Source organism: Hippopotamus amphibius, chromosome 1 (assembly GCF_030028045.1).
Source record: "Hippopotamus amphibius kiboko isolate mHipAmp2 chromosome 1, mHipAmp2.hap2, whole genome shotgun sequence".
NCBI lineage: Eukaryota > Metazoa > Chordata > Mammalia > Artiodactyla > Hippopotamidae > Hippopotamus > Hippopotamus amphibius.
The window spans coordinates 220954546-220970264 of NC_080186.1; the positions used below are offsets into that span (position 1 = coordinate 220954546).

The 15719-nt window shown below is 35.3% G+C and overlaps 1 protein-coding gene across 3 annotated transcripts in view; it reads right to left on the reverse strand.

Moving 5' to 3' along the window:
* LOC130856742 (general transcription factor IIH subunit 2) overlaps positions 1-15719 on the reverse strand; it is a 77919-nt gene that overhangs the window by 59493 nt on the left and 2707 nt on the right. For all 3 annotated transcript variants that reach the window (XM_057741604.1, XM_057741598.1, XM_057741593.1), the window contains exons 3-13: positions 14710-14787; positions 14348-14384; positions 14068-14154; positions 13354-13404; positions 12983-13037; positions 8684-8789; positions 6472-6562; positions 6219-6306; positions 5561-5668; positions 2845-2908; positions 365-468 (exon numbers count right to left, since the gene is read on the reverse strand). In XM_057741604.1, the coding sequence (XP_057597587.1) occupies positions 365-468; positions 2845-2908; positions 5561-5668; positions 6219-6306; positions 6472-6562; positions 8684-8789; positions 12983-13037; positions 13354-13404; positions 14068-14154; positions 14348-14384; positions 14710-14787 (869 nt within the window). The remainder of the gene's footprint in view (positions 1-364; positions 469-2844; positions 2909-5560; positions 5669-6218; positions 6307-6471; positions 6563-8683; positions 8790-12982; positions 13038-13353; positions 13405-14067; positions 14155-14347; positions 14385-14709; positions 14788-15719) is intronic.

Consider the following 15719-nt stretch of genomic DNA (forward strand, 5'->3'; position numbering starts at 1 on the left):
TAAACTCTCTTGGCCTATGTTACTTATAAATGAAATAAAATTCTGCAATTCTATTACTTTAACTCCTCATTGTCCTTATATGTATTTACTTTATGAAGAGCTGCAAAAACATCTACTAGATCTACTCCATTGCTTTAAAGAACACAATTTTTTCAGAAAGAGAATCAAGAGACTCTTCTAGAATGCCATGTTTATTCTTAGAAATGGAGTGCTAGGCTCACAATGAAAAAAGCAATCTATGTCTCTTTTCACAGATTAAATAGAAACATAACCAGAGCTTAATATTTATATTTATTTTAATAGCAATATAGGTAAGAGGTTATTCAAGATAAATTTACTGCATAATGAACAGTTGGTTTCTTACCACAGATTTTACATTCAACAGGAAGCTCACAGTACTTTGCCCGACACTGTGGGCAGAAATAGCCTCCTAATGTAAGTCCTGGCTCAGTGTTGCTATCCAGATGCCTGTAGGGGGAAACACTACTTTTTAAAAAGTGATACATAAAGATGTGAGCAGTTAGAGCGAAAGAAAGTACATCACTTTGATTTTAAAACCTTCAAGTTGTTTCATAGTTCACTTATGCTCTGTTCATTTTTCTTTTTTTTCTCTCTGCATTTTGTTTTGAATAGTTTCATTAATGTCTTTGAATTCACTCATATTCTCTTCCTTTTTTCTTTTAATTAATTAATTTATTTATTGGCTGCATTGGGTCTTCATTGCTGCATGCGGGCTTTCTCTAGTTGTGGCGAGCAGGGGCTACTCTTTGCTGTGGTACTCGGGCTTCTCATTGTGGTGGCTTCTCTTGTTGCCAAGCACGGGCTCTAGGTGCACACGGGCTTCAGCAGTCGTGGCATGTGGGCTCAGTAATTGTGGCTCACAGGCTACAGAGCACAGACTCTGCAGTTGTGGCGCACGGGCTTAGCTGCTCTGAGGCATGTGGGATCGTCCCAGATCAGGGACTGAACCGTGTCCCCTGCACTGGCAGGTGGATTCTTAACCACCGTGCCACAAGGGAAGTCCCCATATTCTCTTCTTTAGTGACTAATCTGCCGTTAACCCTAATCCAGTTTATTTTTTATCTAAGACATGTATTCTTCATCTCTAGAAATTTGATTGGGACCTTTTTTCTGTCTTCCATATCTCTTATCATACTCATGAACTCCTCAACTTTCCTGAACATATGGAGTATATTTATAATAATTATTTTAACACCTTACCTGCTAGTTCTATCAACTGTGTTATTTCTGGATATGTTTCCATTCTATGATTTTTCTCCTTGTTATGGGTCATACTTTCCTACTTCTTCGCATGACTGGTAATTTTTAATTGGTTGTCAGATATTAAGTTTGCTCTGTTTTGGGTGCTGGATTTTTTTTGTATTGCCTTAAATATGTTGTGGCTTTTTCTGGAACATGCTTAAGTAACTGTGAAATAGTTTGATGCCAAGTCTTGTTTTTAAGTTCATGAGGCTGTCCAGAACAGCTGCTAGTCTAGGGTTGATCTGGTTTCATAACTGTGGACTCTATTCAATGCCTGTGGTGTTAAGAGGCCTTTCCACACTGACTGGTGGGAACATGAACTATTTCCGGGCCCATGTGAGCTCTAGAGATTGTTCTGCTGCTCCTCTCCAGTGCTTCTTACCCTGGCCTCCAGGAGTTTCCCAACAGAAATGTACAGATCAACACTCAGCTAATGACTCGGGGTGGGGGGGAGAAGGGGGTAGGTCTCCGAAGCTCTCCAGAGCTTTCTGTGCAGCTCTTTACTCTCTAGTACTCTATCCTGCCAAATGGTAGCCACTTCCACCCACCCACCTCCCCCTAAACTCTGAACTTTGTTTCTGAACTGAGCAAAACCTCCTAGCTCTGTGTGGGCCTTTCCTCCCTGCACAACAGCCTGGAAATTCTCTCTAGGCAGTAAGCCTGAAATCATAGGCCCACCTCACTTGTTTCCCTTCTTGCAGGGATCATTATCTGCACTACCTATTATCTGATGTCTGAAAACTACTGTTTTGTATATTTTGTTTGGTTTTCTGCAAGGAGACAGAAGCGTAAATCTATTCCCTATTACACTTTTATACCTAGAGACAGTAGTCTTATTTATGAGTTTTAAGAATTACTTTCTTAAATTTACTTTTGTTGGACTTCCTAGGTGGCGCAGTGGGTAAGAATTCACCTGCCAATGCAGGGGACACGGGTTCGAGCCCTGCCCTAGGAAGATACCACGTGCTGCGGAGCAACTAAGCCCGTGTACCACAACTATTGAGCCTGTGCTCTAAAGGCCACCACAATGAGAAGCCCACACACCACAATGAAGAGTAGCCCCCGCTCACTGCAACTAGAGAAAGCCCGTGTGCAGCAACGAAGACCCAACACAGCCAATTAAATAAATAAATAAATAAATTTATTTTAAAAAAATTTACTTTTGTTTTATAATTACGTTAAATGTAAAGCTCCAAAGTTAAAACAAGGTATATTCACAACAGTCTAGGATCCATCTCTTTGCCTTTCTCTATGCATTGCCTTTAGTAAACATTTTTTTAGTTTCTACTTTTCATTTCCATTACTATTTTTATTATTAATATAAACAAGCATGTATATCTACTCAAATCTCCACCCTCTTCTTAGATGATTGGTAACATACTATACACTTTTCTCTACCTTGCTGCTTTACTTCCTAATATTATAGGAGTATATATAGTTCTCACTCCTTTTTACAGCTGCATAGAAAGTAATATTCTACAAAAGCCATTACATTACAAGCCCATTTTAAATTTATAACTTACAGGAAGGACTTAACAATGTAAAAACATTATCACGGGCAGTTTCATGGTTTTTACTTACGCCATACTGAAAGAGGGTTTTGCATCCTGATCAGACAGAGAAGCAATGGTATGCTGAGGAAATCCTTCAAGGAAGAAAATGTATTACTTTTTTTCCCCAAGGAAATTGAAAAATTCTAGTAATAGAAACCTAAAAATGTTGCTACCAGACAGTCCACAAAGTTGTGCAAAAGTTCTCTTTCCTGCCTTTTAGATATCTTTATTATAGCATGGTCAAATTGACAGTAATTGCCAGTTAGAAGAAGAATTAATAGTGGAAGAAATGGGGGAAAGATCTGTCCATACATGTGGCCTCAGATTCTAAAGTTCACATCCATATTTTCTTTTTTTTTTCAAGGTTATATATTTATTGATATATATATATCCTCAGTATCTTGAGAGTATTGTGACCAGAGGCCCCCAGGAACCTAACCTTGTATTTCCCCTAAGAGCACTGGTTCAAAATTTACTAATTCAGTGACTTTATAGAACATAATTACCACAAACAGTGAGAATTGACAGCACCCTGATTCAGAAGCCCTAAAATTATTTTATATAAGACATTAAGCATTTATTCAAAAATATAAGTTGAGGCAGGAAAATTACCAAGAAACTAGGAGTAAAAAAATATATATATATATAATCACATACTAAATGAGAGCCTTAGATAATCCAAGCATTGGGGTCACCAGAGAACATAATTTAGTTTTTGTTATGAATATTGACTTTGTCATGATAATGATGAGAAACACTGTGAAATCTACATAACACTTACCATCCCCCAAGAGTACCTATAGCCTTCATTGTCTTAATGGCCCTTTGCCTGAAAGTTTAGATGGTAAGACTTAAAATAACTATTATTAAAATGTGCCTATAATTTAAAAAAAAAACAAATGTGATTAATGAGCTACAATTCATAGAAAGTAATTAAATAGAAACTGAAGAACTGAAAAATAAATAAGTAATAATTAACAGATGTATTTAAGAGCAGACCAAACACAGCAGAAGAGAGAATTAGGTAACTGAAAAAGTATTGAGTAGGTATCTAGAAAAGTGTCTAGATTGAAGCAAACACATGAATAAAAAGAATGGAAAATATAGGAAAAAAGTGAAAGAGCTACAATAAATAATAATAACAGAAATTATTTTGAAAATAAAAATAAGGTGAAAATTTTAAAAAGAAAAATATAAATATATTACTAACTGGAGTATAAAAAGTGATGAGAGAATATGAGGCAGAATAAATATTAAAGTACGTATTGGTCAAAATTGTAAATATTGGCCAAATTGATAAGTCATATCTTGTAACACATAACAGAAGCTCTTTGAACTCCAAACATGATCAGTACAAAAAAGTTACACTCAGGTACATACATCATGGTAAAACTGCTATAAACCAGTGACAAAGAAAAAAATAAGAGAGGCAAAATCAAGAAGGAAAGAATTATTGTCAAAGGGCTAACAGTGCCATATTTTCTAATTTAACAACACAACACACTCTGCTTTTTAAAAAAAAGATGTGTGTAATTTTTAAATACTTTCTGACACAACAGAGGAGTCTATCACATAGTCGTTCGTTTTATACAAGAACACACTTCTAGTTTAAAATTTTGACATGTCCAAACCCATGTAGTTTATTTTCATATATATTTTTAAATTCTGAAAAAAAGTCTAAGAAAAGCAGAACCATAAAAAAAGAGAAATTTCATTCTATATAAAAATTTTAAACCTACCTACATATCAAAACAAATAAATAAAATAAAGGTAAATGACCAACTGAAAAAACATTTGCATCAGGTGACTGAAAATGGGTTTCTACTCCTAAATGGTTCTAACAAATCAATTTGGAGAATAAATTATTATAAGTTTAAAAATAATTTTAAGATATGCTAAGGAAATGTATCAGTAAATTGAAAAGATTAGCCAACATAGTATCTAAAATGCACTGAGTGTTTATGTCAAGCATTATTCTAAATACTTGGTCTGTATTAACTTAACCCTTGCGACACACTATGAGATGGATATTAATATCTGAGATGAGGAAACAGGAAAGAGAGGCTGAACACTACCTGAAATGGCGAAAAACAAGGCAGAAACGCATTCTGTCTCACTGACAGTTTAAAAATGCATATTAAACAAGAAGACTCCTTTTATATTGAAAAAGTTTGGCTTTTTCAATCATAAATATAATAAATGTTTACTATAATTGTATTACACAGCTTTGATCAAACAGTACAGCAGATTTTATAGCTTATTTTCTTGATTTCTTAATACAAGAATTTCTCTATAAACAGTCTTTATTCCTTTCTGTCCTTAACAATAATAAAAAATAAATAAAAGCCAGGGGTGCTCCCTGAGTGATAGGACTACAAATGAGTTTAATTTTCTTTTCACTTCTCTGTATTTCCCAAAACTGCTTCAACAGCATAATTTTCTCTAATTGTAGAACATTTAAGTTAAATACAAGAAATTCTTAAACGTTAAAATAACTTGTGCTAATGAAAACAGAAAGTCTAGCTTGAGTCAAAAATGTCTATTTTAAAATAACACAAAATAGGGGATTCCCTGATGGTCCAGTGGATAGGACCTGGTGCTTTCACTGCAGTGGCCTGGGTTCAATCCCTGGTTGGTGAACTATTATTCTAGATCCCGCAAGCAATGCGGTCAACAAAAAAAAAAAAAAAAAAAAAAAAAAGTAAATAAATACAGAGATAAAATAACACAAAATAAACACTTACCCATACGAATAAGTGAGCATTCAGAACTTGAGCTAGCAGGAGGAGGACTAACATGATGTGTTAGCAATTCTTTGTAATGGCTTTCATCTAAAATAACATGGTATGTGCCTAACAAGACGGGATGTAAAAGAAAAGAAATATCAGCTTTCCAGACATAAGAATGAACTGTAATTTCTATATAATTCTATAAAAGTTTTATCATCTGAAAATGTTCATTTTCAAAGTAAATATTTAACTTTAATTATCATTTTTCAAAAACTTTATTTAAATAACATCTCTAAATTGACTTCTCTAGGAATAACTGTAATTACAATTTACTTAAAGCCAAGTTACAAGATCTTTACTAAGAATTACATATGGTAAAATTTCTAGCTTTTCATAACTGAGAAGTTATAACTGAAACAGTGAACATAACCACTGAAACACTAAGCACTGACATAACTAAACTCTGATAATAACTACTGAAAATTCCTTGCATTTTGAGACGATACCTTATAGAATCGGCGACACATTTAATGTAACTACCATATTTTGGACTTCAGGACATGAACTAATTTAAGTTTAGCAGCTTAAAAAACATATAAAACATCCTAATTAATGAATTGTTACTTTTTAACACGGTAATTATGAGTAAATACTGAAAATTTTAGATATATACCACCAGTTTCACGAGCAAGCACAGTGCAAACCCGAACCTCTGCAGACAATCCAATAACAGACACTCTAATTTTAGCCGCCTTTAGGGTCTTCGTAAAATCCAAGTAAATGGAGAATTTTGAGGGAAGAAAAAAAATTGAGTAATTAATGTGTTTGAAAAATAGAATGCTCTGAAAACTAGTAATAAATTCACTATAGAATTCTCTTTAGAGTTGTAACTTTGATTTTGATTATGAAGAAATTATTGGTCCTACCTTGATTAGATCATAAATATTGGATGGATCACAGGTTGTGAGGCTGCTAAAGATGATTAGGACTTCTCTGCTCGTATGTCCAGGCATGTGCCTAAAGAAAGATAAAAACCATTCCAATTAGGTATAACAAATTACACTAATAAAAAACTTAGAATAGTACACATGGTTGACACACTTAGAATACAGAATAATCCCATCTATTTCAACACTACAAAGGAATGAATTGTGAGTATACTCTAAAAACCTTTTTTTAATTAATTAATTTTCTATTTATTTTATTTTTGGCTGCATTGGGTCTTCGTTGCTTTCACAGACTTTCTCTAGTTGCAGAGAGTGGGGGCTACTCTTTGTCACAGTGCACAGGCTTTTCACTGCAGTGGCTTCTCTTATTGCAGAGCACAGGCTCTAGCTACATAGGCTTCAGTAGTTGTGGCACATGGTCTCAGTAGTTGTGGTGCATGAGCTTAGTTGCAGTATGTGGAATCTTCCCAGACCAGGGCTCGAATTTGTGTCCCCTGCATTGGCAGGTGGATTCTTAACCACTGAGCCTCCGGGGAAGCCCTCTAAAAACCTTAATGCCAGTTTTTCTAAAATTAGCTCTACACTTCAAAAAAATTCATTGATTCACTTATTCATTCAATAAATATTTATTGAACACTCTTTTAAGTTCTGGGGATAAAGTGATAAACAAGACCAGCAAGGTTCCTGACATTATGAAGCTTACATTCTAATAGATTTGATTCATACAAAGTCTTTTTTCTTCTTTCTTTTTTTAATAAATTTATTTATTTACTTATTTATTTAAATATATTTATTTATTTTATTTATCTGTTGGCTGCGTTGGGTCTTCGTTGCTGCACACGGGCTTTCTCTAGTTGTTGTGAGCAGGGGCCACTCCTCTTTGTGGTGCAAGGGTTCACTGTAGTGGCTTCTCTTGTTGTGGAGCACAGGCCCTAGGCGTGTGGGCTTCAATAGTTGTGGCTCACGGGCTCTAGGGCACAGGCTCAATAGTTGTGGCGCATGGGCTTAGCTGCTCCACGGCATGTGGAATCTTCCCAGAGCAGGGCTCGAACCCATGTCCCCTGCATTGGCAGGCGGATTCCTAACCACTGCGCACCAAGGGAGTCCCTATTTAGTTATTTAATTTGTTTATTGGCTGCATTGGATTTTTGTTGCTGCACACGGGCTTACTCTAGTTGAGGCGAGCAGGGGCTACTCTTCATCATGGTGCTCGCCTGATTGCCGTGGCTTCTCTTGCTGTGGAGCACGGGCTCTAGGTGCGTGGGCTTCAGTAGTCGTGGCACAAGTTTGATTCATACAAAGTCTAAAGTGTACAGTGGAAAGTATGACAATACCATATGAATCAACTTTAAGGTGGCTATGTGTGGCTTGAAAATAGTAACATACTTCTTTTTTAAAGACTACAATTTAACCTTGTGGTGATTCAGTCATAATACTCATAAACATGAATGTTTGTATACCATTTAATTAAATGATGGCTTATGGGATTTAAAGATGTGATGAACTGTTTTCCTCTATACCAAATAGAGATTTCTATGCCTTTGGGAGCAGTTTTATCAATTAGCTTTCCTGCTTATAGTTTCATTATTAGGCTCAGCTTTCACTTGTGGATGCTGCTATTGTGCTTACCTTCACTATGTGTGTTACCTCCTTCTCATCTACTTCAAAACTAAAAAAAAAAAATCTATTATATAAAGGTATAAAAGTCTGAATCAGGACAGACGATCCAGGGATAAAACATATAAGCTTTAACTATACTGAATACTTTCTTTGGGGTTTTAACTATATTCCACGTAGTTAAACTTGCTAGAAAAGTGCTATTAATTTATAGATGTATTACAAACTAAGTTAATAAAAATGAAAGTACAACAAACCCAGTTATTATACCACATTAAATTCCACATACAATTTTCAATAAAATATTTTTTACCATATTTCTTTTGTACTACTAATATTGCTATAGCTTTAATTATATTTTTCTAAAACCTTTAAGGATATACCTCAGCAACTAAATTGTAAAATAAAAATTACTAACACCATACTAAACATTATAAATGACATTACATACTTCTCTTAATAGTGATTTCATTATAGCTGGGTTTATGAAGATGCATTTTAACATTATCATTTCAACTTAACTCATTCAAAAAACTTTGAAATAAATTATAAACAATAAGTGTAAACTACTAACTTTAGCGTCTGCATAGCCATGCTTAAGGAGTTATAAAGAGATGGTTCTCCATGGCAAGTCATATCTACAGCTTTCTTCAAAGACATTATGTGTTTCCTTGGGTTTCCTAAAATAGAAATGGAATAGTCTACTTTTAATAAAAATCTATATATACATTATGGAAATTTACCTTTTACCCAAATTTACATATTTATGATGTTAAACAACAGAATCCCTTTGATTTACATTTTTAGCAAATTGCACTTTTAGCAGAAATGTTTTGTTATATAAAGTCTCACTCATAATGAAAAAATACAAATAATCTTTTTGTCTATTAGCACGGATTTTAATAATAATAACCTAGAGTGCATAACTTTTTACTCTTAATATTTCCTATTTCATCATTTTTAATACTAATATATGCTCACATTTTAACATCTCTGCAATGACAATGTGTCTCACAATCACTGGCAGCCACTGTGACACAGCTGCCACTGCCTGCTCACATGTGAACCTATGAATGGTACTGATGTGTTGCTGCTTCAGCTGCGTTATGTGCATTGTTTGCGCTGTTCATGTTGAATTTAACTGTGATTTAAAGTGTTTTTAGAAAGGTTAATAGAGAAGGTTATGTAGAAAGGCATGGAACAGGACAGTGAGGTGTAAATTTGTTATTGGTGAAGCAAAAACTCATTAATAGAAGAATGCCTGCAATTCCATGTTTTTCTTCAAGGGTAAAAAACAAGCACTTTATAAGACCTGAGAAAGGAGGATTTCCACAAAGAGACAAAACTGTGTTATGTTGTTATTGAAAGAACATCTGAAAAGATTCTCTGTCTCAGGCTAAGCAATACAAATGAAGGGAAGAGAAACTGCCAAATTCTTTAGAATAGCTGAGACATGTCAAACCACCAAAAAGCTGGTATGAAAAATTCACATATCATTTGACATTGTGTCAAAGGTTAACTGCTAGAGTGCTTCCTTTCTGATGGCTCATAAAATAAAGGTATCTTACAAATGATAGAATCTGAGATTCAGTAAAATATGGTATTCTTCAGACATTTCCTCCTATTTCAACATTGTCTTCATATTAATGAAAGATAATGAAAACATCGAGTTTATCGTATAGCAAAAACGACCTTCATACTGTCGAACATTTATTTCCAATTTGTCACTATTATACATACTGTTGCAGTGTATTTGTAGAGTGAGGCTTTTTCTTCTTTCACAACATTTCCTATGTATACTCCAAGGAAATTTTTTTTTCAAGGAACATTTTTTTTTTAAATACCTTTTTGTTCTTCTTTTGGCCGTGCCTCACGGCTTTCAGGATCTTAGTTCCCTGACCAGGGATCAAACCCGAGCCCTTGGCAATAAAAGTGTAGAGTCCTAACCATTGGACCACCAGGGAATTCCCCCAAGGAACATCTTTACGGCTCTTTTCCAGAAAACGTTAAACAAATTAACCAGACTATCAGCATTATAAGCACCAGCTTCTCCATAGTTCAGCAAGCCATATACTGCTTTTGAAACTTAATTTTGCTCTTTTAAAACATGTAAAATGTTGTTGGGCACAGTGGCACAGTGGTTAAGAATCCACCTGCCAATACAGGAGAGATAGGTTTGAGTCCTGGTCCGGAAGAATCTCACATGCCTCAGAGCAACTAAGCCCGTTGCCACAACAACAAAGCCTGAGCTCTATAGCTTGTGAGCCATAACTACTGAGCCCTCATGCCACAACTACTGGAGCCTGTGCCCTACAACAAGAGAGGCCACCACAACAAGAAGCCTGCACACCGCAATGACGAGTAGCCCCCGCTCACCACAACTAGAGAAAGCCCATGCAGCAACAAAGACCCAACACAGCCAGTAAATTAATTAATTAATTAAAATAAATAAATAAAATATGTAGAATGTTGTTGAGTGGTCCCCCCTCCTTTTTTTCGAATACTAGTTTGGCTAAACTTTCTTTTTTAATAGTTATTTAATTCCTCTTTTTATTCTGGTATGAATTATCTGTATTCTTTGCCCATATATCTACTTGGAGCTTCTTGGTGTTCTTATTTATTTGAATAAGTTTTAAAATATTAACCATTTGCCATAGTTACTATGCAGTGGACCCTTGAACATTAAGTGTTTGAACTTTGTGGGTCTACTTACATGCAGTTTTTTTTTCACTAAGTACGTATTATAGTACTACATGATGTGCAGTTAGTTGAACTCACAGATGTGGAACCATGGAAATGGAGGGCGAACTGTAAAGTTGTATGCAGGTTTTCAACTGTGCAGAGGGTCAGCATTCCTAATCCTCAAGTTGTTCTAGGGTCAGCTACATGCAAGTATTTATTCTTGGAATCATAAAATTTTAGAAACGAAAAGTAGCTGAGTCTAAATCCTTCACTGCATAACTGAGAAACAAATCTAACAAGTTAAATAATTTGCCCAAAGACATATGCCTACCCAATGGCAGGACCAGCATTCAAACCTAGATCTTCTGGCTTTCTATCCACTGTTCTTTCTACCATACCATACGAAAAATTTTTTTATCTCTTATTGTGTTATGAGTATAGAAAAAAGCATACTTACATTATGGTTCAGTGTGGTTTATAGCAGTGATTCTGTCCAGAGGAAGAGAAGGTATTTTCAAGAGGCCTATAAGAATCACCAGGGGACTTTTCATCTCTGTACATATGACTTCCCTGGCACCCACAAAATATTGCTATTAACTTGGGGGAGGGGGCGTGCAGGAGGGTTGGTCCACATCCTTTCCTTAGGGGAACCATCCCTCCTTCACTGCATAATAATCCAGTTTAGACTATGTGGTTCAAGTGGAACTTACCCTGCTTCTATCCTACACTAGACACACACATGTAATCCAGGCCTACCAACAAAACACTTCATTCCCTTGGCCACTCTGACTGCTCATGGATGGGCAGATCATAATCAGGGTCAATAAGAGTCCTCTTTGGAACTTGTGCTGAGGCTACGGACTAGGAGGATCATGTAGGCTTGGGCTATTAACAGACATCTTTTCACCTCTCAGAAAATCTATCAGAGAATGAAGCCAGACAGAAACAACTATACGTGAAATCAGCCCACCTTTCAACATGAGCCAGTAATTCCCTCTTTGCCCTTAAGCTAGTTTGCAATTTTTTTTATTATTTCCAACTGAGTTTCTTGGATCACTCCAGGCTAACAGATGTTTCACTCCTTACTACCATAATGAAAAATTATTAATGATGGAAGTGTGTCAACTGTATGTGACTGGTGAGGATGAAAGGTTGAGAATCACACTGAAGGGATAGTGTAATTTACAGAAAATAAAATAGAATTAGTGATGTAATTTTGTAATAGCACATATGCCAAAGCAAATAAAATCTGCTATTATTCTCTTAAGAGAATAAAATTCAGTTAGGCATGTCATGCATGCAGAAAATCTACTCATTAACAACAACTACAATTCGATTTTTATACTCTTTGTTCTTTTAAATTAGAGGTTTACCTTTAAAAAAGTTAATTTTAACATTAAGTGAAGGGAATTCCCTGCTGGCACAATGGTTAAGAATCTACCTGCCAATGCAGGGGACATGGGTTTAATCCCTGGTCCTGTAAGATCCTACATGCCACAGAGCAACTAAGCCTGTGCACCACAACTACTGAGCCTGCGCTCCAGAGCCCCAACTACTGAGCCCGCGTGCTACAACTACTGAAGCCCACGTGCCTAGAGCCTGTGCTCTGCAGCAAGAGAAGCCACTGCAATGAGAAGCCTGTGCACCGCAACAAAGAGTAGACTATGCTCACAACTAGAGAAATCCTGCGTGCAGCAACAAAGACCCAATGCAGCCAATGAATAAAAATAAATTAAAAAAAAAAAAAACTTTAAAAAAAAAAAAGATTAAGTGCATCTTCTGAACAGTTAAAATAATTTAATCTTAATACTTTCAGGATAAGAATAAACATTTACATTCATTGTAATACTATTCACGACTGTGCAGAACTCAATTTCCAACAAACAAAACTCAATTTAAAACAGATCAGTGGTTAAGACTCCGTGCTTCCACTGCAGGGGGCACGCATTAGATCCCTGGTCAGGGAACTAAGATCCTGCATGCCTCAAAAAACAAAACAAAACAAAACAACCAGACAACAAACAGGTCATTTTAGAGGTCGAGAGTTTAACAGAGGGTTTTTAAAGTGTTTTACCAAGAGAGCCTGCAGGAAGGCTTCATTTTACTTACTAGGCAAACTTACGAACAGGGTTACAAAGTTGGGTAAATAAAGCCAAGTCCTTGAGTGCTATAAAGGTAATTTTATGCATACCTGAGAGTTCAGTCAGTTTTTCAGCTCTTTTACTCTTTGTTATAATTATTCCAATCTCAAAATAAAAACAAAAATGATTATTAATTTAACACATTATTTCTTCTTGATAAGAATGTACATAACTAAAATAAATGACTACAAAAAGAATAAGTAACATGTGAGAAACTTTTGATAAAAATTTAGCTGTGTTCACTGTACACTGTTTAACTTCCAGAGTTATCTTGCTTCTCATTGTAAGTGTCCCAGAAACTTGTACACAATCTGAATCACTTAATGATTGATAGAATATATGCACAATGTTTTAAAAAATAAATTATATTTGGCAATAACATCAGGAGGCTAATTCTGAATTATATCACTTATCTACATACCTGACTAATAGGATTTTGATCAAAATATTCCTCTACGAAGTATTCCAACAACTGTTTAAAGAAAACAAAAAGGAAATACTAGATAAGGGCAAAATAACCATAGAGAACAGGTTTTGTGAAATCTATTTATCAAACATTATTTCTAATGATTTTTAAGTTTATAGATTTTCAAAAAATATTCAGCAGTAAAAATATTAAGTAAATAAAAAACAATAAATTTTAAAATAGTAAATAAGTGAAAATTAAAATATTAAATAAACCCGAATTTGAAATGGTTTAAGTGATGAGATAGGTTTGAGCTATGCCTTAAAGATGGAACCATTTGGACATGTAAGACAGAAACAATTTAAACAAGGAAAAGATCCAATAAAGACAAACAGGAGAATAAGCAAAACTGAGGATGGGTTTTAATAAATTAGGAATAATCTGAATGTGTTTATAAGCTGAGGAGACTGATTCAAGTAAGTCAAAGGAGAATTAAGTTTCAATAAAGAAAAGGGATAACTGACAAAGCAAGACCTAATATGGAGTGGAATTAAGGGCATAAATAATTAGCTATTTTGGTACACCATTTCCGTAAATGATTCGGTAGCACTTCTACTTAGCTACAGTCTGTATTAGTTCAAAAACAAGACTGCATTCCTTAAAAACATTCCTTTTAGAATTCAGCGTCCTTCCTCACATGTAGTATAAATTAGAATAGTTTTAGTATACCTTTAAAGTACATGTCAGTCTATTTGGCTTTAAATCTTGGTCTTCCATCGTTCTTGATCCATCTACTACCACATAAAGATGGCGCATCTACCAAAAAAAACCAAAAACAAAGAAAACACACAGATAAGAACAATTTTCAAATACACTTTTGACAAAGAAGTAAAAATGGCATTTAGTACTCACATATTCTACACATATATATTTCAGTATATTCCTCTGAAAAGTTTGTTGTTTTTCTCAAACTACTTCTGTACCAGAAAAGGAAAAAAAAATAACATACCATTCCAAGTCGAACTTGTCCATGGTGCTCAAATACCCTGTGAAAATTTTGCAAACATTTTAATGGAATACCACATACTATCTGAAAAATCATTACAACTTTTCAACTAACATGCATTTTTTTAGTGAAGGAAATTGTTAGCTTATGGAATACATATAATTATGGGCATTTTTGGACAGTCCCTGAAGATCAATTTCCCTGCTGAGGCACAAGGTTGCTGGTTCCTTCCCCCTATTCAGAAGGCTAAAAGTCAGTTTCCCTGAAACACAGCTCATGTGAAGTACTGAGGAGTGGGCATAGGTGGACAGAAATGCTTAAAGGAATATATTTTACCTCTTGTAACACACACAAAGTTTACATACCTTTTTCTCTTTGCTTTGAAGAGAATGTCTTCTATTGTAGCTTTAAGTGATCCCGATTCATCTTCTTTAAGAATCTCCCTATAAGCAATAATTACTTGTTTGAAAAGATAAGCTAAAACTTCATTAACCCAAGAGAAATGAAAACATATGTCCACACAAAGATTCGCACCTGAGTGTTTACAGCTGCATTATTCATAACAGCCAAAAATTATAAACAATCTAAATGTCCATCAAATGAGGAAAGGATGGATAAAAACATGGCGTAAACATAGAATACTATTCAGAAATAAAAAGGAATTACTGATACATGCCACAACATGGATGAACTTGAAAACAGTATGTTCAGTTAAAGAAGTCAGACACAACTGACCACATATTATATGATTACATTTACACGAAATGTCCAGAAAGGGCAAATCTAGAGAGACAGAAAGTACACAGTGGTTGCCTAGGACTGGAGGTGGGAATGAAATTAATTGTAAATGGACAGGAGGGATATTACTGGGGTGGTAAAAATGTTCTAAAACTGATTTATGTTGATGATTGCACAACCTGTAAATTTTCTTAAAAAATCACTGAATTATAGGGCTTCCTAGGTGGCGCAGTGGTTAAGAATCCGCCTGCCAATGCAGGGGACCCAGGTTTGATCCCTGCTCCAGGAAGATCCCACATGATGTGGAGCAACTAAGCCCATGCGCCACAACTATTGAGCTTTAGAGCCCGTGAGCCACAACTATTGAGCCCATGTGCTGCAACTACTGAAGCCCACGCACCTAGAGCCCGTGCTCCGCAACAAGAGAAGCAAGAGAAGCCATGGCAATGAGGAGCTCCCGCACCACGAGGAAGAGTAGCCCCACTCAGAGTAGTCCCCACTCACTGCCACGCACAGCAAAAAAGACCCAACACAGCCAATAAAATAAATAAATAAATTTAATTAAAAAAAAATCACTGAATTATACATAAGAAACAGGTGAATTTTAACAGGTGTAAAATATACTTCAATAAAGTTG